The sequence below is a fragment of the Diadema antillarum genome, unplaced genomic scaffold (genome assembly GCF_040938485.1).
Source record: "Diadema antillarum isolate AM-2024a unplaced genomic scaffold, OU_Dant_1.0 seq00000827_RagTag, whole genome shotgun sequence".
NCBI lineage: Eukaryota > Metazoa > Echinodermata > Echinoidea > Diadematoida > Diadematidae > Diadema > Diadema antillarum.
The window spans coordinates 494,079-519,538 of NW_027271704.1; the positions used below are offsets into that span (position 1 = coordinate 494,079).

At 38.5% G+C, this 25,460-nt stretch overlaps 1 protein-coding gene across 1 annotated transcript in view; it reads left to right on the plus strand.

Moving 5' to 3' along the window:
• Nucleotides 1-25,460, plus strand: part of LOC139740033 (valine--tRNA ligase-like) — a 70,569-nt gene that overhangs the window by 619 nt on the left and 44,490 nt on the right. The window contains exons 2-19 of the mRNA XM_071650626.1: nucleotides 797-897; nucleotides 1,360-1,490; nucleotides 2,075-2,239; nucleotides 2,840-2,921; nucleotides 4,039-4,158; nucleotides 4,706-4,814; nucleotides 5,260-5,439; nucleotides 5,960-6,084; nucleotides 6,616-6,719; nucleotides 7,089-7,247; nucleotides 7,809-7,899; nucleotides 8,717-8,819; nucleotides 10,172-10,242; nucleotides 10,803-10,928; nucleotides 12,237-12,341; nucleotides 13,608-13,761; nucleotides 15,130-15,260; nucleotides 17,202-17,357. Coding sequence (XP_071506727.1) covers nucleotides 797-897; nucleotides 1,360-1,490; nucleotides 2,075-2,239; nucleotides 2,840-2,921; nucleotides 4,039-4,158; nucleotides 4,706-4,814; nucleotides 5,260-5,439; nucleotides 5,960-6,084; nucleotides 6,616-6,719; nucleotides 7,089-7,247; nucleotides 7,809-7,899; nucleotides 8,717-8,819; nucleotides 10,172-10,242; nucleotides 10,803-10,928; nucleotides 12,237-12,341; nucleotides 13,608-13,761; nucleotides 15,130-15,260; nucleotides 17,202-17,357 — 2,213 coding nt within the window. The remainder of the gene's footprint in view (nucleotides 1-796; nucleotides 898-1,359; nucleotides 1,491-2,074; nucleotides 2,240-2,839; nucleotides 2,922-4,038; nucleotides 4,159-4,705; nucleotides 4,815-5,259; nucleotides 5,440-5,959; nucleotides 6,085-6,615; nucleotides 6,720-7,088; nucleotides 7,248-7,808; nucleotides 7,900-8,716; nucleotides 8,820-10,171; nucleotides 10,243-10,802; nucleotides 10,929-12,236; nucleotides 12,342-13,607; nucleotides 13,762-15,129; nucleotides 15,261-17,201; nucleotides 17,358-25,460) is intronic.

Sequence of the window (25,460 nt, forward strand, 5' to 3'; positions counted from 1 at the left end):
ACACAATATGCATCCACTGGCAAGGCTGTGCTAGAGTAAGGGTTATGTCAGGGGTTTTATTTGCATTGTAGATATCTGGGGATGATTGACGATGCTTTTATTATCTATTCAGATAAGTGACATTATAATACAATAAGGCCCGCTTCCTCCGTTATTTAGAAATATTATTTCTAAATGATGGGAGGTACAGCTTGTAGCAGGCCTTATTGTAAAATCTATCAACTTTTGAAAATGTTTTTACATGTATTTCATTAGTGTTTTGATATTGGATAACTTGGAACTAACCTCTGCTGCCTATGGGTCTTGCTGAGAGAAAATTATGTTTACAGTGGACTTCATTTTATATATTTGAATACAAAGATATTATTTCATGTACAAAGCAGTGAGCAGATGTGTTCAGTTTTTATGCTTCCACCACAAGGTGTCACCGGAGGCATTAAAAATGTTTCTTGAAATATCGTATATTTGAAATATTGCACATTTCTAATTATTCTCAAAATGCCTTTCCAGCAGCATTCGTGGTATTGTCTAGGAATAGAGTTGGCCTGTGATATTCAAACTTGTTAGTTTTACCCTTTGATTTTTGATAAAGTATTTGAAAAGAACATGCAACAGAGTCATTTTTGTAGAAAATACTGCTTGGTCATGTTGAAAGGAAGTTTTTTAATTATCCATGTGTTTGTCTATCTATCTCTCTGTCTGTCTGTCTGTCTGTCTATCTATCTATCTATCTATCTATCCATTTTAATATCTGTTTAATTGACCAGTAATAGTGTGTAATAATACTGCTTTGCAGATGTAACAGCTCCACTCCCTGCTGCATATAGTCCCACATATGTCGAGGCATGTTGGTATGACTGGTGGGAACAGATGGGCTTTTTTACACCAGAATATCAGGTAGGAATTGAGTCCAGTTCAGTTGTACACATCAGAAGTACAGATAAGTGATCTCTCTTATAGAAAAACTCTCCTAGTCAATTTCTTTTTTTGTTGCATCAGTGTCAAATTAATCCAGAGGTCGAAGCAGTGAACACGAATTCAGTGAACACAAATTCAGTGACTGATTGGAGAAAATAAATGTACATCATTTAACATCCTAAGGTGAAAGCTTTTAATGTTGTCATTGTGATTTTGGTTTACCTAGCTCTGTTTTCTTTATGATTTTGTTTTCTGATATTAATCAGGGGCCCATGCTTTTTTTTTTGACTGAAGAATTCAATCTTAATCTGTGAGGCCAAATACATTATATTTGAAACTCTTGAGAGTCAAATGCAATATCAGTTTAATAAGCAGCACAAAGGGTTTCCTATCTCATCACCTTCTGTTGAATTTATTTTTTGTCCCCCCTGAAACCTTTAGACCAGAGAGAACCAGACAAGGGGTGTCAACAAGACACCCTTTGTGGTATGTCTTCCTCCACCCAATGTTACCGGAGTTCTGCACCTTGGCCACACCCTCACTGCCACTATACAAGACAGCCTTGTCAGGTGGTAAGTCAATGAACCTCAGGCACTCAGGGATAGTACAACGAATAGGAAAAGTTTTCTCAGATTCAAAGCAAAGTCCACACACTTATGAGTGGAAATGTAAGTGCTACAAGACAATGTGTAAGTTATGACAGCTAAGTGCCAGGAAGTTGACTAAAATATGAAGTGTTTCCCACTTTGCCCTCCATCCAGACTCCAATGTTGCTTGCATAGTAACCTACACTTGTATAGGGATCTTCATAGGCTTCAATATGAAGTTTTCATGTTTTTTTCACTGTTCTAACCTTACGTCTATACCTAACACATGATGCCACTATGCATTCTCCCCGAGGGCAGAAGGCAATTCATTCAAATGAGAGCAGCTGATATTTGTTTGCAAAGTATGTATGTTTTTTTTTTTTTTTTTTTGGGTTTTTTTTTTTCATTGTCCTCTAAAGGACAGAGAGAGAGAGAGAAAAAAAATAATAACTTTAGAGACTGGTGGTGATTATATCAATGATGCAAAGTTGATATTACTGGTGGAGATGATAGGGATGAATGAAATGATGCCAAGAAAAGCTACAACGAGATGTACTTCTGTCTTGCAGGCACAGAATGAGAGGTAACCCCACACTCTGGCTGCCAGGCTGTGACCATGCAGGGATTGCCACTCAGGTTGTGGTAGAGAGACATCTACAGCATGAAAAAAGGGCCACCAGGCAGGACTTGGGCAGGGAGCAGTTTGTCAAACATGTGTGGAAATGGAAAGAAGAGTGAGTGTACAGCACCCTGTGTTGGTGTTTGTCTCTCTCAGGTTCATGGCAGATCTTTATTGACGTTACAAGCATGCTGTATGCACTCATATCCAAATGTATGTGTTCATGCCATTGGCCAGCCTGCTCCCATACGAGTATGGATTCATCTTATATACTTTTTACAAGCTTTTCAAGCCACTGACTGTACTTTGCAGTAACAAGGGACAGCTGTGTTTATGCTTACAGTATTACTGACATATATGTTTTTAGATGTGTGTTTATTCAATTTCAGCCGTTTTGAACACAGAATCTGATGTATGCCCACATGTACAAACACACACAACCATGTGCACTCATATTAAATTTTGACGGTTTTGTTGGTATGTCACAATATCAAGGAATGTCTTGAAACTGGCAATAGTTGATTTCTCATTTTGTGCTAGACAGTGCTTCTTTGTATCTGTAATGCATGCAAAATGAACTCACATCCGATGTGGACAGTATACAGCAAGTTAATCTTTCCCAGCATGTTCTGTAACTTTGTACATCATTCTAACTCTTCTGACTGTGCTGTGAAGCTTGACATGTAATATTATATGATAATTATTTTGGTGACAGGAAAGGTGGTGAGATATACCAGCAGCTGAGAAGACTTGGAGCTTCCCTTGACTGGACAAGAGAGAGTTTCACTATGGATGAGGTATTTCATTTCGTGAGTTTACGCAAGAACTCACAGTGAGAGCCCGCTCAACGTGTGCACAGTCATATCGCTTCTTCGCACGTTTTGCACGAGGGAATAAGTTCCCTCATCGCAGTCTAAATCAAGTTTTATTCATCCTTTTTACCGTGCATCGTCGCACTATCTTATCATATTGTGGATTGTTACTATTTGTAGCTCAGTTAGAGCTGACTTTGCTTCGGAAGAGGATTTTTATTCATGAGATATTGCGGGATGGAAATTCCGCTTACCGTTCCCCCACAGCATACAGATAAGCCTGTCGTGGGTGGCACCACTAGTACAAGCGCCCTGCATACAGCTAAGTCTGTCGTGGCGGTGGTGACTACAGCCGCGCATCATGAACCTAAGTGTTCGCCGGCTATTAAGGCTCAGCCGAAGAAAGAAGGGAATGGGAAAACCCTTAAAAAACCCACCAAACCAGGCCTAAGTAAGAAGGCAGCCCAAATGACAATAAATACTTCAGAATAATCACATGCCTATTTGGACAAATGTAATATCAGTAGTCTATTAGTATCAGTGTGTCCTGAAGTAAGCCGTACTAATCATCAAGTGTTGGATTATTTTTCCAGGAAACATAAAACAAACAAATGAATGTATGGCCCACTCACTATTTCATCAAATCACAATAGATTTATTTAATTATATTGAATTTTAGATAGAGTATATATATTTGTGATAAACTTGTACACATGCAAATTAAACCCTTCAACAACATGAAACTGTGATCATTCACACCAAATTACAGCCTTATGTGAATTCTATTCCCGCTGTGCATCACATGTAATTTCAATACCGCTGATGTTGTACTGGTCATTATCATTGGTATGATTATTGCCACTCTTACTACTGAAGATTAAAATTTAATTTTGTAGTGTGTCATGTTTGGCATGTTGTCCCTTTCACAACATCTTTCAGAGTGTAAAAGATATAGGGAGATATTGAAATGATTGAGATATTTTTGATGAAAAAGAGCGATGCTAATCCTTATATCGATACATTGTGAAATGTAATCAATGACATCGAGATGCACGTGGAAGATTCTGAGAATTACAAATTTCTAATTTGCTTCACTTTTCAGAGATTCAGTGCAGCAGTGAGAGAAGCGTTTGTACGACTCCATGATGCTGGAATAATCTACAGGTCAAGCCAGTTGGTGAATTGGTCATGTGCTTTGAAGTCAGCTATATCAGATATAGAGGTAATGTTTGGAAACTTTGAGCCATGTCTTCACTTCTACCTAAATGACACTTTTTATGACTCATTGTGTCACACTGAGTTTACAGACTTATGTCAACTTACTTGGTTGAATGAAGAGTATGTGTCTTTTAGCCATAAACAAGTATTGTACTTACTGATTAGAGTTGCTACATCAGTTATTGGTGGCTGAATGACAAGATAATGACTTCCTATAGTGTTGAGAAATGTTTTGATAAATAAACGGCTCTGTAGATATGAACCCCGTCCAACATTATGACATAATTTGAATAGATTCTGTGTGTAATTATACAGTTGTTACAGAGATGTTCTGCGTATCTTCCCTCTAGAAAAAGTCAGAAGTACATGCTATAAACGTCATTTGTGTGACACAAGGAACTCTGTCAAAGTTTTGAATATGTTGTTGGAACTCTCAGAAACATGTATTGTGCATAAGGAATTGGAACAGCCTGGTCAACACACAAATTCTGTCCAGCAATGACCATCAGTGACCATCACTGACCATCAGTCATTTTTTGCTTTGTGACCAGGTTGACCAGTTGACCCTGACAGGAAGGACACAGGTGAATGTTCCTGGTTATAGCGCCCCCATCGACTTTGGAACGTTGATTTACTTCTCATATCCAGTGGAAGGCTCTGGTAAGCTTCTGTAATATAATTTTTGCCTTTTTTTAAGCTACATTTAAAAAAAATGTTCTTGTTACATTTCTCATAAAGTATGTAGAATGACAGTATCATTGATGATTTTATAGCTAAATTTAAAGTGACCAGGATAGGGAGGTTGCATTGTTAGGTACATGTAGACACTAATCAATTATTTTGTTTTCCTCTATTGCTTGCGAATGTTCTCAAACTGCCTATCCACCTTTTACCCATACTGTATATAGTCAAGAAATTATCTCAATTCAATGGAAATAATGAGGACCTACTGTTTGTGTTGGTTCACATAAACTCACTATTGTGGTTGAGTCTGGGATAGATTTGTTTTTCCCATCGTACACTCAATGGATGTCTGTTAGCTTTGTGATGCTGTCCTGTAGAAAGAATATACAAGTTATGTAATCTAGGCATTTTTTCTGTCAAGATTCCCAGATCCGTGTGGCCACAACTCGGATTGAAACAATGCTGGGTGATACTGGTATTGCTGTCCACCCTGAGGATGAGAGGTACAGACACCTTGTCGGTCAGTTTGCCATCCATCCATTTACTGGACGAAAACTGCCCATCATAGCAGATGACCATGTGGACAGAGACTATGGAACAGGTCAGTTGTGTTTGTATGTATGTCTGTGTCTGTACAGTATGTCTGTTTATGTGTCTGTCTATGTCTGTGTCTTTGTCTATCTATCTGTCCGCCTGTCTGTCCATTTATTGGACTTTCTGTCAATGCGTACTTGCCAAATATCTTTTGCCCTATGTACTTTCTTTCGGAATCCGCCCACTTCGGATTAAGCATTGCCAAAAAAGCTTGGCCTGATTAGGGTTGACTTGAATCTAATTTTAGTTTCTTTTTATCCCTTGAAGTTATTAGGTTGGTGTATTACATAGTTTTATGGACTTCAATATGTACAATTTGATACTTAAGTGTTAACCTGAGAAGCACTGTAAGTGACTGTATTCATCCTTTTGATATTCTTGTAAAATTAAGTATGTGTACATGTACAATGTATGCTAGTTATCTTTCAAGTTAGTGACTGTAATCCTGCAAAGTACTCTTGTTTGTTGTGAAAGTGTTACTCAGTTCTTCTTCATCCTAAGCATTCATTTTGTTAATGTTTTAACAGGTGCAGTGAAGATCACTCCGGCCCATGATTACAATGACTATGAGATGGGAAAGAGACATGGCCTGGATTCTCTGAGTGTTATTGATGAGAGTGGCATCATCACAGCTGCTGGCCAGGAATTCAAGGTGAGTCATCCGGCAATAATTGTCTTGTGTTACTAACCCATTGAGGATGAGTTCTGGGTGTACTCAGGCAGGTGTCTATGGAAAATGCATGTTGTAGCAAAATCAGCCCATCTTTGAGGGGTTAACAACACTCATTGCAGAATCATCTTCATGCAATTCTAGCTTCTAACTACTTAGTAAATTGACCTGTTTGTGTATTTTGTTGTTCTGCTAAATAAAAGATATGTGTATCTCACTGATTGCTCAACCTGACACATTCTGGTCTGTCTATTACGACAATCCATGGCAATGTACAGGCCTGTACCGTCCTTCTCTGAATACCAAGTGAACTTCAAAACAAACTGTGCAATTCATTATAACAAGCCCAAATCTCAATTGTATGATATAATATGTAAATTTGTTATAAGCTGTTGTACCTTTCTAATTTCATTCTTTCTAACAACCTACTGTTGTCATAATTCAGAAGTTTTTACACAGTAATCCAATAGCAATTTTTCTGTTTTAGTCACTTTTGAGTGTGTCTTTCCACAGGGCATGATGCGTTTTGATGCCAGGAGTGCTGTCCTACAGGCCTTGAAGGACAAAGGTCTCTACCAAGAAGTCAGGGATAACCCTATGAGCATTCCAATTTGCAGGTAAGAAATAAACTCTTGTGAGGAAAGAATCGTCAGTGGATTATCTTAGGGCATTCTTAAATTGATTGAATGAATTGAAATATTCCAAGTGATATTATGTTTGTATCAAATGTTCTTCTTGTGCTTCCAGTGATAGTAAAATGTAACATGTGACTGCTGAAACATCATGACTGCAGTTTTTGCCTTTCAAAATGGCTGTCTCAGTTATCCCAGTGTTTGGTAACATTGCTTCTCATAATTATATATGATTCAAAGGTAGATAGACTAAATCTGGTCATTGAATCTGAAGCTCAATATTTATCTCACTTTTGATAGCTACTTGAAATATCCTTTGATATTTAACAGCAATTTTTTTTATCTTCTCCACAGTCGGTCAGGTGATGTAGTGGAACCCTTGCTCAAATCTCAGTGGTTTGTGAAGTGTGCGGAGATGGGGCAGAATGCCCTGAGAGCAGTTGAGACTGGTGACCTGACAATTGTACCAGACATGTATAACAAGACTTGGCAAAGCTGGCTCTCCAACATCAGGTATTAAGTGATAGTGGTGGTTGTGGTAGTTATTGGTGATGGTGATGATGATGGTGGTTGTGGTAGTTATTGGTGATGGTGATGATGATGGTGATGGTGATGGTGATGGTGATGGTGATGGTGATGGTGATGGTGATGGTGATGGTGATGGTGATGGTGGTGGTGATGGTGATGGTGATGGTGATGGTGATGGTGATGGTGATGGTGATGATGATGGTGATTGTGATGGTGATGGTGATGGTGATGGTGATGGTGATGGTGATGGTGGTGGTGATGGTGATGGTGATGGTGATGGTGCATGCTATAATGATTCTAGTTAGCAAAATGTTCTCAAACAGGATGCCTTTAGGGATGCTTATCTACTTTTTACCTGATTTTGGTTCATGATAATAAAAGAAAAAACAATAACAAATTACATCAACCCGCCCCAGGGAGGGGATATGAGATTAGCACTCCTAGACTTGTTTCCTAATTCATACTTAATGTTTTTATGCTCATCTGATATGTTGTCATGGTTACCATATTCCTATAAAGAGGTAAACTGTGTTATATGTCAAACAGGGACTGGTGTATATCTCGTCAGCTGTGGTGGGGTCACCGGATCCCAGCTTACCGAGTGACTCTTGATGGTGTGGATCCCACAGACAAGGAGGTAACATTTAACATGAAATCTAGAGAATCTGTCTTAACCCGTTCCTCATGCAGTTCTCTGAGAAGTTTCAGTGCCCCCAAATGAGATTCTATTTGCCTGTTGACAATGAACGAACAGGTTGGTATTCTGCCTGTGCGAAAGTAGTCAAGCAGTACATTGCACATGTATTCTCTTTCCATGGTCGACTGCATGTGCTGGGTTAACACAGCACTGAGGGTGCATATGAGATGTAGTGATACATGTGGTGTGTAAAGAGATAAAACTCTGTATTTACCTTTTAATACACTATCATTATCATGACATTGTAGCCTAGTTCATGTTTGTGAACCTAATGGTAGAGTTACCTGGGGATATTTTTTTAGTCATCAGTTTAATCTCAGAGTGACTAGGTCTCCCTGAATCCGCAGGAGGCTCCCTGGAAAAACAAAACAAAACAAAACAAAACAAAACAAAACAAAAAAGCCTGTCTGGTTGATGTGATAAGATAAGATAAGATATATTACTCATTGGTCTGGGAAATTGTGTTTTTTATTTGTATGCATGTATCCCATTGAAGACTAGTCCCGAGTATATTTTGGCAGGTGTTGATGGGAAATGCATGTTGTGGCAAAATCACTCCACCCTCCATGGGTTAATGGTCAAGTACATGTATCTCAGTCCCTGATTGCTTTTTAAAACCTCCCTGATGTCGATGTATAGATGTAAACAGCCCTGTGATGTAATAGGAAGAGAGCAAGATATTTGATATTTGTGGACTGTTATGTCTTTTATCTCTCACCATCCCCTGGCTCTATATCTGTCTGTCTGCTTTTCCCAGGGAGAGACTACATTGTGGGTGAGTGGTCAGACCAGGGAGGAAGCTACGCAAAAAGCAACCAGCAAGTTTGGGGTGGAATCCCACCAGTTGTCACTTACACAGGGTGAGAAAAGTGGAGTGTAGAACATACAGTTGAACCTCTCTTATCCGGCCTCCCTTTATCGGGATGTCTCTATTATACGGACGCAATCTCGCCGTGATTTTTTTAAAAAATACAATTACAGGAGGAAAGGGGGATTCCCAACTCCTTGAGAACTCCTACACAAACACACATGAATTGCATATTACTTCCAAGATAATCCAACATGATTAACATACGTTACATCAAATTTCCTTCCAAATTGCTTACCTTCAGACATTTTAACATCCCCAAACATCCCCAAATCATCGCAAGAACATGGACAGATTATGCACTCGAGTCCTCTCATATCGCATTGCCACATATAGGTCCATACACAGCCGTTGATATGACTAGATAGACATGCATTGTTTCGAGTCATTGGCTGAGCAACGAATGATATTGAACACTCAAAAATTGTTCACACACAGTACACACACAAAGAGAGAGAGAGAGGGAGACCATCTAACAATGGTGACCTACAGTCGACTTTGCCGAGCCGTGATGATTGAATTTTGAAGCGTAGTTTCGTCGACTCGTACTGTTTATTTTCAAGATCTACTTGATACATTTCTTAATAATTATTTAGGTAAATCATCCCAAGAATTTATAAAAGAAAATGATTTCATTCTTGCAAACACGAACCTCTATTTTGGGGTCTGTTACTGAGTGTAACAATGAAAAGGTTGCAGTACACATTACTACATGTGGTACTACAAGTACAATGGGCTACATCAGTACATGTGTATGTATATGTACATGTATAAAGCATTGAGTCTCTCGTATCCGGCCAAATCCCTTATCCGGATGAGCCCCGGTCCCGACTTGTCCGGATACGAGAGGTTCAACTGTATGTATACAGTATACAAGTATAAGTATACATCTCAGGCACAGCTAATATTGCTTATAGTAAAGATGTTTCCTAGGAATTTGAACCTGATATTTCTAATAGTTGGTGTTGAATTAACGGATGGTAATAGATCTCCAAGCATCCGCTAGACGTTGGTGAATGCAGTAAAGACTAGAGCCATTAGAAATATTTATCATTGAAGTATGAGAGGTAGACATACTAGACACAGATGTCCTAGTTTAGTTTGAATTGATGATATCTCAAAGTGTGTGTACATGTTACATGCATCAGATGCCGTACTGCCTACCTTCATTCCATACCATGAATGTTGCAGGACAATTCTTGCCCAGATTACAGAAGGTCATGTTGAAACATACCAGTTTTCCGAAGAGGTGATATTCCTTTGTTTCCCAGCTCAGACATATTCAGTGATATAAGCATAAACTAGAAAGTCTGAATGTATCATCCTCTTCTTGCACTGATGCAGATGAAGATGTCTTGGACACTTGGTTCTCCTCAGCTTTGTTTCCATTTGCTGTACATGGCTGGCCAGGACAGGTAACATTTGTTGTTATCCATCTCACATTGGTGACTTTAAGCATTTTCATATCGTCTTTAACCCGTTGAGGAGTCCCATTTTGTATTTGAGTTAGTGTCTATGGGAAATGCGTGTTGTAGTAACATTAGTCCGTCCTTAATGGGTTAAATTGAAAAGGCTGTGATTCTCAAGATCCTGACTAATCAGATTGTCTCACAGCAGACAAAAGCTGTGGAATTAAATCATAATAAACCAAGGGGATGATCTTCTTATGTATCCACTCATACATTCCTGTTTATAGTCTTATATTTCTACATCAGAATAAAGTCTTATATATTTGCCAAATGCATTATTATTGTATGCTCAAACAGATTTCATGCTAATGTTGCAGCTGGTAATCAGTGTTTACTTAAACTTTTTTATGGAATTGGAAGAGACACATTGCCCATGCTCACATACCACATAAACAGTGCACCAATCACTACACGGTGTACTTAAAAAAACTCACAGTTTTAGATCCGACCATGGCTTGCTGGTGGTGTAATCTCTCTAGCTGAAAACTCTCAATCTCTCCCTGCAGACTGAGGATCTGGATCGGTTCTATCCATGCAGCATCCTAGAGACAGGATATGACATCCTCTTCTTCTGGGTGGCCAGAATGGTGATGATGGGTCAGCAGCTGACCGGCAAACTGCCCTTTAGCAAGGTACGTAGGAACTTGGATAATAGCTTGGAGGAAGGGTTAGGGTTGGAGTGAAATTAATGGAGGCTCTGAGGTCCAGAAAAATGGCAGGCATGGTGTAGGGATGGTATCATGAAAAACATAGCAGGGAATCGGTATTTTTCTAGGTTTGATGTAGGATTTGATTGTAACATGGTGTTTGCTATTAGGTTCAGTTGTTATGTGGTGGTGGATGTACAGTTTGTTTGTTTATTTTGTATTTTCCATCTGACAAGATGTTTCAGCTACATTAGCTGGCCTTCCATAGGGTCCAATTGCATATGCTGGGGGAGGGAGGTCGAACCATTTCTCCAAGTTATGCACCCTGCTCTTTGTTATTAATGAATGAAGCAGAATCTTTTGCATGCATTCGTTGTGGCTCTCTTTAATACACGAGGGACCTCCCTTATATTGTCCTATCCAAGGGCAAAGTGTTTTGCCTCTTACTAGAGGGGACGGCAAGAAAACACACAACATTGCTCAGTAAGATTAACTTGGGTTTGAACCCTCTCCTGAACCCCATTTGATTGAAAGGCAGATACGCTGCCAACTGAGCTACCTCACTACTCTGTAAGATTATACCATGATGTTTGATGTGGTGTTACATTGTTCTTTCAAGTGTTTGAAGTGTGGTAATAGGATCTCCTATAGTAGTGATTGATGTCAGTGTCAGTACACATAGAAGGAGGGAAAGGCAGATCTTGTGATGGAGACTGTCTGTTTAGTTTAGTTCATTGTTACAATCCCTCTATAAATAAACATGTTTGAGTGATCTAAGTGTTAGAAGTTAACTATCCTACAGATTATTCTCATTAGATAGTGTTGAAGGTGGGGATTTATGTGGATGAGAGAGGATGGGATGGATGTGGTTTGATCTCTGGGGTCACTGGTAACAGGTGGTAGACAGGTGTTCAGTGTTTGATACATTCCTATTTCACAGTGTTGGTGTACATCATTATAGGGTTCAGGTGTTAGACAGGTGTTCAGTGTTTGATACATTCCTATTTCACAGTGTTGGTATACATCATTATAGGGTTCAGGTGTTAGACAGGTGTTCAGTGTTTTATACATTCCTATTTCACAAATGTTGGCATGCATCATGGGAGGGTTCAGGTGATAGACAGGTATTCAATGTTAGAAACATTCCTATTTCACAGTGTTGACATGCATCATGGGAAGGTTAATGCAATACAGTTTTACTCGTTACATGTAGTCTGGCCTTGAGATTGTCTCCATTTGATATTCATTGTGATGTCATTAACTGATTTGTTCATTTGTTTTCTTTGTTTTAAGGTATACCTACACTCGATGGTCAGAGATGCTCACGGGCGCAAGATGAGCAAATCTCTGGGCAATGTCATTGACCCTCTAGACGTGGTACAGGGAATATCTCTTGAGGTACAATAATGTAATAAATTACTGTCTTATCTCATAATGTACAGAATATTAGGACTTAATGCTCAAAGATCACATTCCACTGTCAATTAACAGAATTTTCATTTTGTATGTTATTTGTGTGTATGTTACGTCACTTTAACCCATTGAAAACGAGTCCCGAGAATACTGGGGCAGATGTCTGTGGGAAATACGTGTTTTAGCAAAATCAGTCTGTCCTCAACGGGTTAAGACCCGTGGCAGCTGTGTAAAAGAGCCCTTGTAAGAGTTATCAAGTACATTTTAACTTTTTTTTTCATGCGCACAAAAAATACAGAAAATTGTAGAAAAGAAAAGAAAGATTTCTTGAAGCTTTGCAACATGATTTTCTTATATAGCTGTTCGAACGTTCGAAATTGTTATCCACATTAAGCATTTTTGGGCTAGTGTGTATTCTGTATCAGAGTAAATGCACTGTACACTACTACTAGTAAACCCTAGCCTGAACCCTGTGTTTTCTCACTGTACTTACAGTAGCTAGTGTCCAATATAAAGTGTGTTACTTTGCCTCCAGTGTGCATGTACAGAAATAATCAATCTGGGCCCTGTTTTATCAAAAGATATAATCGATTTTAAATTTCCTTAACACACAGGCTGCCTTAGACTTACATGTATGATAGAAATCAACTTCATAATCAATTTTAACTCTTCATAAAACAGGGCCCTGGTAGAGCCACTGCTCTTCAGCTGTTGGTACCTAGCTACACAGTGTGACAAGAACACACACACACAAAAAAAGAATGTGCAGACTTACTACACACCTGAGCAAGCAGTACTAATTAGGAGCATTGTACTGGCATACCCTGTGATTTTCAGGGCATGATATGATAGTCTTTTGCAGCTCATTGTTTGCATCACCAAATTAAAAGTAAAAGAAGAAAGATTGGATGAACATATCATATTATTCAACTCTAAAAGATGATAATTGCCTTGAACAGATTTTATATCATCATGTAGTAGAAAATATTGCCCTCTTGGGATAGTGTAGTGTATCTGTTAGCTCATATAGTGTTATTTGATACAGTACAGACAAAAAGCCACAGAGCGCTCCTGCCTTGTTAATTAAAAGACCCGCAGATACTGAACGCGTACATTATCTTTCTTCAGAAACAATCTCCCACAGCGCTGACTGTGTGGATGGATACCATGTAATTTTCACAGTGTTTTTAACTAGTGACCTAGGTAGTAATTTTTACATTGCCCTGTCCTTGCTGGCAACCTCCTTCCCAGGAACTCCAGGCCAGAATGACCCATGGTAACTTGAAGCTTGACCCCAAGGAGATGGCAGTGGCCATGAAAGGTCAAAGGTCGGACTTCCCTCATGGGATTCCTGAGTGCGGAACTGATGCTTTGAGATTTGCTCTTGCTTCATACAACTCACTAGGTAAGTACTCTGTACATGGACGTACATTCAGTAACTAACACGAAAGGAAAAGCAGTTTGAGTGAAGATGTCTAGGTGCGGTCAGACTGGCAAAAGATCAAGAAGATTAAGTTCATGATCTTTCTGATCTTGAAGTTTTTCAAGTATGACCACAAACTTCCCTCGAAACTTCTCGCAAAACTTTTCGCGAAACTTCCCACTCCAACTAGGGATATTTCCTTCACCCCCGACAAACTTCTTGATCTGTTTGCTGGCGGTATCTCTGAAGCGCGAGGCCATTGTCATGTACAGATGTGCATTGTTATGTCACAATCGCTAGCCATCGGATGGGGTGCTCTTTCTTCTTTCTTGCGCACGCATACCAATGACCCAAACTTCTTGATCCAAGTTTGGCTGCCAGTGTGACCGCACGACAAAACATCATGAAGACTTCGCGATGTTAAACTTCTCAATCTTTTGCCAGTCTGACGGCGCCATCTTTTTCCTCTGCTTCACACACACTAGAATACAACTGTAGTATGTATCTCAGCTTTTATACACACTCCAAGGAGCATCTGTAGTATCATATATCTCGGCTTTACTTTGACCAGAGCACTCCATATGTATATCGTCTATTTCTATTTTTATACACACTTGAAAACTCTCAGTCAAAACTACCCAGCATAAAGAGACTGATAGTGAGTGTAATTTACTTTTAATGATAATAAGTGTTGATAAATGATTGAATAGACTCATTTGTTTGATATAGCAAGTGTGATTCATCTCTCAGGAAAATTCTATTGATTTCTGACAACTTTCAATGGCAAACTGTCTTTGTAAGAATAGAGGGATTTTGTGTACTCCAGAGATAGTGAGGTTACAGAGGTTTTCTTTGAGTTCTTTGTATTTCTGTGTTTCTGTTATAGAGGAGTTGATGCCTCACTTACAGTTACAGAATTGATATTTTCTCCCCAGTCCACACAATATCAGTAACAGCCATAGTTGATTATTTGTCCATGCCAAAAGCAATGTGCAGTTATTTGTATTTACATGTATGTTGAGTGGGAGAACTTGAAGGGAAGGAAGCCTGATGATAAGAGTAGGGTATAGGGGCAATAGAAGAGGGTAAGAAATATAAAGCAGAAATTGAGAGATAGAGGTAATTATCTACCGATAGTACTAATTATGTGGACATGTTAGTGACAGAAAGCTCCTTTGAGTCTCATATAAGTATATGATAGTACATGTGTTTAATAACTGTATAATACTCAATAAATTTAGAAATGTATTTGCCATGTTTGGTTCATAGCCACATGTCTGTTTTAATTTTGTCTGCAAAAGTGAGATTATTTGTGATCTTGTTATTTTTGTTTTCTTCTCTGCTGATCAGGGCAAGACATCAACTTGAATGTTGCCAGAGTTCTGGAGTTCCGACATTTTTGCAACAAAATCTGGAATGCCACAAAGTTTGCCCTTTCAGCCTTTCACAAGGAAGAGTTCCGATTTCTGTCTTTCGCAGAGGTATGTTATCCGTACTGGGAAGTATATGGGATTCTTGGACTTGATGATCTAGATGTGATTATTAGTCTTGACCATAATAATAATTTTGACCCAATGAAGACGAGCTGATTTTGCTACAATACACATTTCCTATAAACACCTGCCCAAGTAATTTGGAACTAGTGTTCAGCAGGTTAAATTCTAGCAATAGCAATAATAGTTCTAAAAGTAATGATGTTAATAATGATGATAATAGAATTGCTGTAGCTGACATTATCATTACTGTCGCAGTCATTTGATATGTGATCATTAGGAGAATGAGTTTTATCAAGTCTCAAACTGAACCAAACAATGGTGACTACAATGGAGTTCTTCATAGAGAGATTTTAAAACAGATTAGGGGGGTTCACACGTACACCAATCAGTGGGATACAAATCTCGAGATTTGCATCGCTATCGGTATCTTGAGTTTTTTGCTCGTGCGGACAGAAAAAACCCGACAATTAGCGCTATAAGCATCGCAGTGCTAATCCCAAGAAATCTTGTGCTAGTTCTTCAATTATCGGGATAATTCGCCCCGCGCTGGTACGTGTGAATGGTCAGGATTAGAATCTCGAGGTTTTACAGCAAGGCCTGTGTGAAGGGACGCACCCAGTGGACGCACCACAACAACAGCGCCCGAACCACACCACTGACGCGCAAACAACAATGGGCAAAGAAAAGCGCGCACAGGCAGTGAAAGAGAAGGGTGCTGTGTGCCCCAGTTTGCATGCTTTGCCGTTACCTCGATCGGCAATTAGCGGGATAATTCTTTACATGTGAACGGTTGCAAAAAACTCAATATTCCGAGCGCGATCGCTATTTCGCTAATTTGGAGCGTGTGAACGGCTGCAAAAAATCTCGAGATATGGAGCGCGATCGTCATCCCGCTATTTTGTACGTGTGAACCCGGCTGATGTGTACATTGGTTCTCTCTTTGTGAGCTGATGGTGTGAAATGATTGGTGAATGATGTAGAAAAAAACCTGAAATCATAACAGAAGCAGTAAGAATTATAAGTAGGGAATAATATGTAAGTAACGTGTAGTGTAAAGAGCAACTTTGAATTCCGGGTAAAATTTGAATCATGCAGGATATATTTCCTTTTTATTTTAAGAATTTGGACTAAGTTTGTAATATCAGTCAGTTTCTTGTCTTGAAAGGCTTCATTGAGTCATGCACAGGGAGATTTAATAGATAAGAGATATCTCTACAAATACTTGTATAGCTAATGAAAAACTACACAGTTAAGATACATACATGTATATTACACCATTCTACACAATGTTTTGAATTATGCAAGGATCTTAACCACCAGCAATTGCTTTTGTATTCAAAATCTTCTTTTTGCTTTGCTATATATATTTGTATTAGAGTTTATGTGTGCAACATTGGATGTACATGACAGCATTCAGAAGTTAGTAAACAGTCAACAGTGTATTCAACGTGACATTGATATCATACTGTATGACTACACACAACACAAAAGCTAAAGAGGAAAGGGATGGTACAGTATTGGTGGAGATGAGAATTGGGCTTTTAACTTTTTGCGAGATACCGAGAAAACACTCATGATATAGTACAGAGCATACCATTTTACGAGGAATTTAAAGTTTATTTGATGAAAATCGGGTTTGGAATGACTGAAACATCCAAAAACAAAGTAAAACAAAGCCATCGTAACAAAGTGTGGGTCCTACACTTTATTAGAATCACTCTTTTTTGGGATATGTAAGCCATTTCAAAACCAATTTTCATCAAATAAATGTTGAATTGCTCATAGAATTACATGCTCTTTCATATTTCATAAGAGGTTTCTCATTATCTCACCAAAAATGTTAGAAACCTGAAATTAGGTCTCAACCAAAACTGTACGATCCCTTTAAACAAGTCTGTACTCTTATTTGCTGTCTTTTACACCAAGATTGAAGACATGGCTGGGCCAATGGATCGCTGGATTCTAAGCAGATTCTCAGAGACTGTGTTGGCTTGTCATGAGGGATTCAGCTCTGTGGATCTCCCAATGGTGACAAGCGCCCTCTACAGGTTCTGGCTGCACAATCTCTGTGACATATACCTGGTGAGTATGGCTATACTTGTGTACATGGGGTGATTTGATGTGTTGGTGATTGTAATAGGTATATATGTGTGTATTTGATGGAAGATGATGCTGTTACTATTCATTGAAAGCATTTTTTTTTTTTTGGTTCATGTGTGTGTTAATGATGACCAATGAATGACATTGATGTTTGGCTGTTAACCCATTCCTCCTGCTATTCTCTGAGAGCCCCCAATGCCCCCAAATGAGATTCTTCTTGCAGTTCGACAGAGTACTTACAAGTTGGTAATCCACCTGTGTGAAAGCAGTCGAGTTACAATTAAAGTACATGTATCCCCTTTCCTTGGTCAGTTACATGTGCCATCGAACGATGCAAAATATCGATTGGGCGAGGTATGAATAGAGCATGTGCTTATACTCTCACAAACTCTTTTGTTCTACATGAAAGAGGCACCTGTATGGGGTCAGTGAAAGCGGATATCTACCAAGTTCAGCCTGATCGCTATGTACATCTTCGTACGAGTTTTATAGCAAAATAAGTGCACACTACAGTGGAAAGAAGTAAATAATTCTGTGATACATTCAGTTTTTATACAAAAAGAAAACTGATATTGATAGAAGAAACTCTAATCTTTCTATCAAAGCCGTTTTCTGGGCAGCATAGGAAAAATGAATACGAATCTTGGCTCTCGCGAAATTAGCGAAATTAAAGTGCACATGAACATTCCTCGTTTTACAGTAGGTGACCGTGCATCACAAAACCAACAAAAAGTCACCGGACATGAATTTTTAGTGAAGGGCAGATTCTGAAAAAGCAGACTGTAAGCTCTAAAATGTTATATGACTCAATATACACACATGGAATTTCCTATCCTAAATAATGGACAGAAAGTACATACTCTGGAGGAGTTTTAATAAGAAAGAAGGCTGTGAAGATCAGGGTCTATTCTAGTGCTTTATCTCATGAAGCTGTGCTCTGTGCAGTGGGTAGGACAAAAAATAGGATGTTAAACTCCATAGCAATCACAATGAAGGGATTAGATTACATTCAGCTGAAAAATTTCAAACTCATTAAACACATTCTATTCATGGCTAATGCTAACTTTTAAGGCAGTTAAGAGACATAATTTTTGTACAAGTTATCAGAGTTGACAGTGAAGAATGTGTAAACTTTTTAAGAAATGATAAGGAGCCCCTAAGACATACAATGTGCCTCATTTACAATATTGTACAAAACTACTGTTCTAGAAAAACTGCAAAAACACAATTTCCTGTACATGAATGCAAACTTTGAGATTAAGTAGAAGAAGAATTGTTCTTTCAGAAAACGTGAAATCTGAAGATTATTTAAAGTAAGTTTTCCCTATTCACCTGTTTTTGAGTCCTTGCGTAAAATCGGGATACAACATTGCAACTTTTTGTTGGTTTTGTGATGCACGGTGTGCCAGCTATTACAACCAAATATCACTGATACATACTCCTCAGTGTCTTCATTGTTTCAGCAACAAGTAGAAATCAGCATGCTATCTGTGATAATTAACTCTACAAACTAAAAGGTGTGCAAACCAGCAATGAAAACATGTGAGATTGATAAACCACATAGTGATTTCCAGGTTGCAAATGATCTGGATGTATCCTGCTATTACACCATATCAGGATGGCAAGATTCATGTATCCTGGACTCATCCTTTTGTGGTTGATAGTACGTTCACAGCATCCAAGATTTGTATGCTGAACATACTGCTTCCAGCATTCATTTGTGTGGTTTATTTCATGATACAGCTGTACTTTGCAACCAAATCTGCAAACTAGGATTCAGTGTACTTTGTGTGCCAGAAGTGTAAAGGATGATGTTTGTGATACAAGTGGGTTGTCCAACACATCTTATTGATAATTCAGGGTCTCCTTTCTTTATTTTTCTTTGTTAGTTGTGGTCATGGAATTACAATGTATATTATTATCATTCAGATAACACATTTTAGTGGTTCAGTAAAACTGCATGTTTTGTATGCTCGATTTGCATATGAGCAGTATTATAGCCTATTCAATGTAACTCCAAATTCCCCATCTAGGCTACATATAAAGAAATGTAATATTTTGATATCTCCTTCAACTGTATCGGTGATAATATCACAATATTGTCAGCTGAGAACCAGAAGGGCACTATGATCTTTATGAGCATGAATTAAAGTGAAACAACCAATTTTCATGAAGTAAAAAGTTGATTTAATCAAAGGTGGGTATATTCAAAAGCATTACTCCAAATATCTGGTAAAATACAGTGTTCAACTTGTAGCATCCTCGTGGTTTTGATTTTCAACATTTCACTGAAAAGGAATTGATTTAGAATGACGCCATAATGTAGAGGAAATCAAGGTCTACAACGTGATACCAATAATGCAAAACCCCCAAATTGCAATAACGGCCTTCTGTTTGTCAGCTAATGATATCAGCTATTGGATAGCTGTGCAAGAGTTAAATAAAAACTGTGTATCTACAGAATGTGATATAGAGTTCAAGCCTCAGATTGGCTACTTGTCACGTGTACAGCCTGTTGTCTCTCAAAGCCAAATGTAGAGCACAGATATTGATACTGATGCAGTTTAAATGAGTGAAAAGTCTGGATCTAGATATGAACTAATCTATCTCTACATCCTGAATGCATTGTACCTAGTAGTAGGTCAGGTATGCATACAAACCTCCCGTGAGTATCAGGTGCTATTTTCTTGTCCCATTTCCATTTAGCCAGGTTTGTGTACAGTCAAACCTGTGTGCAGTGACCCCTCAATGGAATTGATCACAAAATGTGGCTTTTATAAGCAGGTGGCCATTATAGACAAGATTGGAGGAAATTATCCCCCCCACACACACACAGACATACATAATGTCTGTATTATTGTATGTAGCATGCAAGTCTTTTTACCCATGTGAATGCATAAGGCGATAGAATGTTACTAAGGCTGCGTTCATGCGAAACTAGAATTGCGTTTCTAAACACGTTTAGTCGCTAAACGTGTTTAGTTGCGTTGCGTTCATGCGATTTTTCCATTTAAACGCGTTTCAAAACGCCGATCTGAAACGCGGAAAATAGGGCGTTTTGAATCATGATTCAGCCAGAATCACAATCGCAGAAACCGCATGAACGCAACCGTGATTTCAATCATGATTCTATGACGTCATTGTGCGTTGTGCGCATGCGTGTCTCGAGGGGTATCCCACAGCTTCTTGCTCTGTTCGCGTGCTTGTGTACGTCTTATGAATCGTGTGTTTCGGTACCATACTTGCACTTATTTGTTTACATCAACGCCATACACCGATTCTATGCTAGTATCTAACGTTAGCTGTTTAATATAATAATACATGTAATTACTCTCCGATTGAGTTGATAAAAGTAATGCCTGCAGCGCTGTGTCTACCTAGGGAAACGATTGGAGAGACGAAGAATTAGGATTATTCCCTTCTGTGGGCAGAGCCTGAATGCCACACCTTAGTATTGGAAAGTATTCACTGAAATTAAAACGTAAAGGCCTATAATAACTGACTGATCAGTTGGCATAAGGAGGTCTGGCTCGAGTTGCAGAAACTGCGCAGTGCGCTGCGCAATGGCAAAGGATGAGCAGAGCCAGAATTAGCATTGCGAAAGCCCGCATGAACGCTCTTCCGCTGAGACTGTGATTTGAAACGCCGTTTTGAATCATGATTCATGTTTGTGATTCTGGCTACGAAATTCGCATGAATGCGGCCTAATTGCCATGTCTGTGATAATGTATTGTTCTTCCATTTTGTCAGGTACATCTACAGTCAAACCTGTGTTTAGTGGTCACTCTATTAAAGTTAGTGGCATTTTATCCCCATGTAATTTTTTACTGCATTTCGCATGCTACACAAATGTTTCCCATACCAACATGATTGTAAAGGGTTTCAAAATGTTACTAATTATCATACTTTATATTCCAGAAATAAATGAGTGCATCACTTTTATTTATCTATTTATCTTTTTTTGTACCGATACGTTACTTCACAACCATCCCCCCTCGATGTTCGGCGCGATGTATCGCTAATGCGAAAAGCTATCGCCGCAACGTTACATGACTTTTTTCTTTCAAGTCTCCCGCATCTTTTGACACCAAATTTGCGATGCCCAGGCTCGCAGTTCTGAAGTTGCGCATAAATATGTATCGTGCATGTCGCACCAAAAATTGCTCAAAAACGTGAATTCGTGTACAATTTCAATGCAAACTGTGCTTACAGGCAAATTTCATAAAAGCATGATTATTTTGGGGGATTTATTGATTAGAATTAATCAATAACATATTTTCTTGTTTGGAACAATGTCGCAGACAAGTTTCATCGAAAAAACAATGAAAACATAAAGTCAAAAAAATGAAGAAATACATATTAAGAAATTTAAAAAACATTGAAATACTTAACAAACTTTTTCTGATGGCACAATTTTTTTCTCTTATATTTGCTCAGGACATTAAAAAGAATATTTGCACAAAAAATGTGCCCATTTTGAGCTTTATTTAGTGATTTATACCAAATTGTCTGATTTCATGCATCATTATGCATAAATTAGCATAACTTAGCATAAATGTTTTTTTTTTAAATTTAACTTTGTGGTACTTCAGATCACATCATAGGCAATGTGTGTGCCAATTTTCGTCGCGATCGTGCGGTCAACGGCCGAGATCTGGAGGTCAAAATGTGATATTGTGCTAGATATAAGTAAGTTACATGCAGACCTGCCAAGTTTTAATTCTGCAAATAAATTGTTTTACTTAAAATGTGGCAGCCTTGCTATTCCGACTGGTGTGGAATTAACATGCAAGAATCTTCATGACTTCTCTTTGAAATTGTCTTTATTTTGTCAGTGAAAAACCAGAAAACCAAAAAGATGTGATAAAAAGCAAACAAACAAGCAAACATGAAATATGTGTATCACAAACTTTTAGGAGGTAAGAGTACTTTTCATGCTCAGAACCTTCTTATATTGTGTTTTAGTGTATGTGTGTGTGTGTGTGTGTGTGTGTGATCGCGTGTAAAGACTAAGATAAAGCTCATCCTCTGATTGGCTACTTCCCATCACATACCCACAAACTGATTTCTACCAAGGCCAAATGTAGGGCAGTACTGATATAGCCTGAATGAGGGAAAAGTTTTGATGAAGATATGAGCTACTATCTTTTCTTTCTGAGTACATACGTACTGTTCAAGCATGTGTTCTGCACGTGTGAGTGGGTGTCAGGTGCCCTTTTCTGGATGGTGCCTGTTTTCCATTCAGCCAGGTTTGTTTACTGTCAGGCCTGTGTATGATGACCACTCAGTGAAAATACAGAATGTGGCTTTTTGTAGCGCTTGTCTGCTCTCAACGGGTTTAACAAAATCTTCTCTTTTTTTTTCTATATGAGGAACATGTGGCATGCAAGTCTTCCATACCTATATGAAAGCAAAAAAGAATGTGTCTGATTGTCATATCCCTCCCCCCCCAAAAAAAAAATAAAAAAAATATATTAGAGCATGTTGTACAGCTGTATGAAAGCTTGCACAGTCCTGTAACCGAAGAAGAGTGGTTTGCAGTACCACCATGTGTTATTTAACAAAAGATGACCCTAGAAAGAAGGGAATTGATTGAAAGGGAAACGAGAGTGTCATGCTTGGCATATAATGACAATCCAGAGACAGTGTTGAGCTGGAAGTTGAAGTTGCATTAATGGAGACGGGAGAATATGAGACAGGGACAGTTGTAAGGAAGAAAAGAGTCTGTGAGAATTTGGTGAAGGGTTCAGAAGTCGCTGGGAGGAGAAAGATGAACCAGATGGGAGGGAGGAGAGAGGGATGGAGAACTTAAGGTTGGGACATCATATAAAGAGAGAAAAGGGATTAAGCTATGAAATTCTGAAAGAAGTATCATGAAAGGAAATCAAAGTCAGTAAGCAGTGGAGAACATGGAATATCTTATTCTGAAAGTTCTTGATCTAAAGATGAAAAAAGGTCATTATTTCAAGGATTTGTTAAAATCCGAAAATGAAATAAGGTTCAAAATCCTGAAGTTGGAATGCACCACCTTAACATTTTTTTAAATAAATAACAAACTATTTTTTCAACTTTCAGATTAATGAATCTTTGGAATGATAGACATCATGTATTCATCTCACATGTGCAGCTGTTATGATGCCCTTTTTTCCATTTTACTATCTACTTGTACATCTACAGTCAAACCCAAGTATACAGTAGTTGTCACTTGAAATTTGTGGCATTTTTTTTTTCTATCCCTATTTGACCTGTACTATGTATTACACAGGGCTGCACACTAACCCATATTTTCTACTGGTCCTAACCTAACATTTACTGGTCATGTACTTTTTTCAACTGGCCCTGATAATATTATTTTTGTTATTATCCCTGTCATGTCGGACCAGTAAATTTAGCAATTCCTGAAAATTACTGGTCCGACAGTGAATTTACTGGGTCTGGGACCCTCGGATCAGTGCCAGTGTTAAGTGTTGTATTACCGGTTCCCATACCCACATGATTGCAATGGGTTAAGACATTACTAAGTAGTTTCCAAAAAAGATATCATATTAATACAAATAGACGTGGCATAATTCAAAGACAAAATCTGTACATTAGGAAGAGAAAAGGCAGAACAGGATGGGTGAGAAGAGAGGATCTTGGGGGAGAAAAGGTAGAAATAAAGGTAGTCCTTGAAGGGACTGTGGTGGAAAAGAAGAAGTGTCACGCGTAGAAAGGTCTCAGTGTTCCAGAACTGTTAACTGTACACCTTCCATCATTCACGTGATCTGATTTCTTTCAGGGCCAAATGTACGTAAGATACAGATATCAATACTGATAATGATACTTTGAATGAGGGTTAAGTTTTTGATGTATCAACTTATTTGTCTCCACTTCCTGAGTAGATATAGCAATTCAAGCATGTGTTCGTTACACGTGATTGCATGTTGAACCAATTAACCCTTTTGCGACCAAGGGCAAGTTAACTCGCCGGGCTCCACGTCATGTCCCAGCCCAACAGCGAGTTAACTCACCGAAATATACGCCTGTTTTTGATCGTGAATAAAGACTCTGTATGCTCGTGCAGTGAAAGTTCGCCATTTGCGAGTTCGCTACATCCACTTTATGTACAGTATGTAGATACCAAATACGATTAAGGGACCATTGAAAATTCTTGAGAAAACTTTCAATAAAGTTCTCTAATACATCGTATGTGTAGTGTATTTTGCGAGTCTGACTTCATGACAATTTCCTGAGTGGTTAAATTCGCGATCATGAAGTACAGTGCACACGGAATGCAGAACATATGTGTGCACGTCTCGCTAAATTTGCAAAACTAGAAACATCGTGAAATATTTAGTGTACTGTAAAAGTGGTTTCTTTCGCGTACAGAAACTTTCGCGGTTTCCATTGGTGCCGACTTTTTCGCGTGTGTTTAAATTCGCGGTCGGTAATGATAGCGTTGTACAAGCGACGTGTTCAAAACATTTTCGCATGATGTTAAATTCGCGCTTTAACATCAAAGTGCGAAAAGCCCGAAAATAAAACCACCGGGAAAGAAACCACTTTTACAGTAGTACCGGTACAGGTAACTTGCGTGTATCGATTGTATAAAGTCTATGGTAGCGCTGCAGTATCGTAAGGTTACAATTCCGATATTCTAGACTGAATATTTATTTTTCTATCGTCTCCAGAGTTAAATAAAGCTGATTGCGTGAAAATATGATTGAATATCAGAGAACATTTATTATACAAGAAAATTTCTCATTAGGTCAACAAAACTCCTTCCACTTGAATTCATAGCAGCCCCAACTCGCTGTGGTTTGTGAGTGTAATGTAATTACATGTGAGTCTATGGGAGAACTGCAGTATCTCAATGATTATCAATTCTAATTTTCTAGACTAGATATTTATTTTCTGTCATCTCCAGAGTAATATAAAGCTGTTGGCATGAAAATATGATTAACAGAGAACATCTTTTTTACAAGAAGTTTTCTCATTTGTGGCTTGTGAGAAGATGCATTGAGCACGCTGCGGCACAAATTTATAGTGGTCCTGGCGGTAGGGTATGCGTAATGTGGTCGCGAAAGAGTTAAGTCAGGTGTTTGT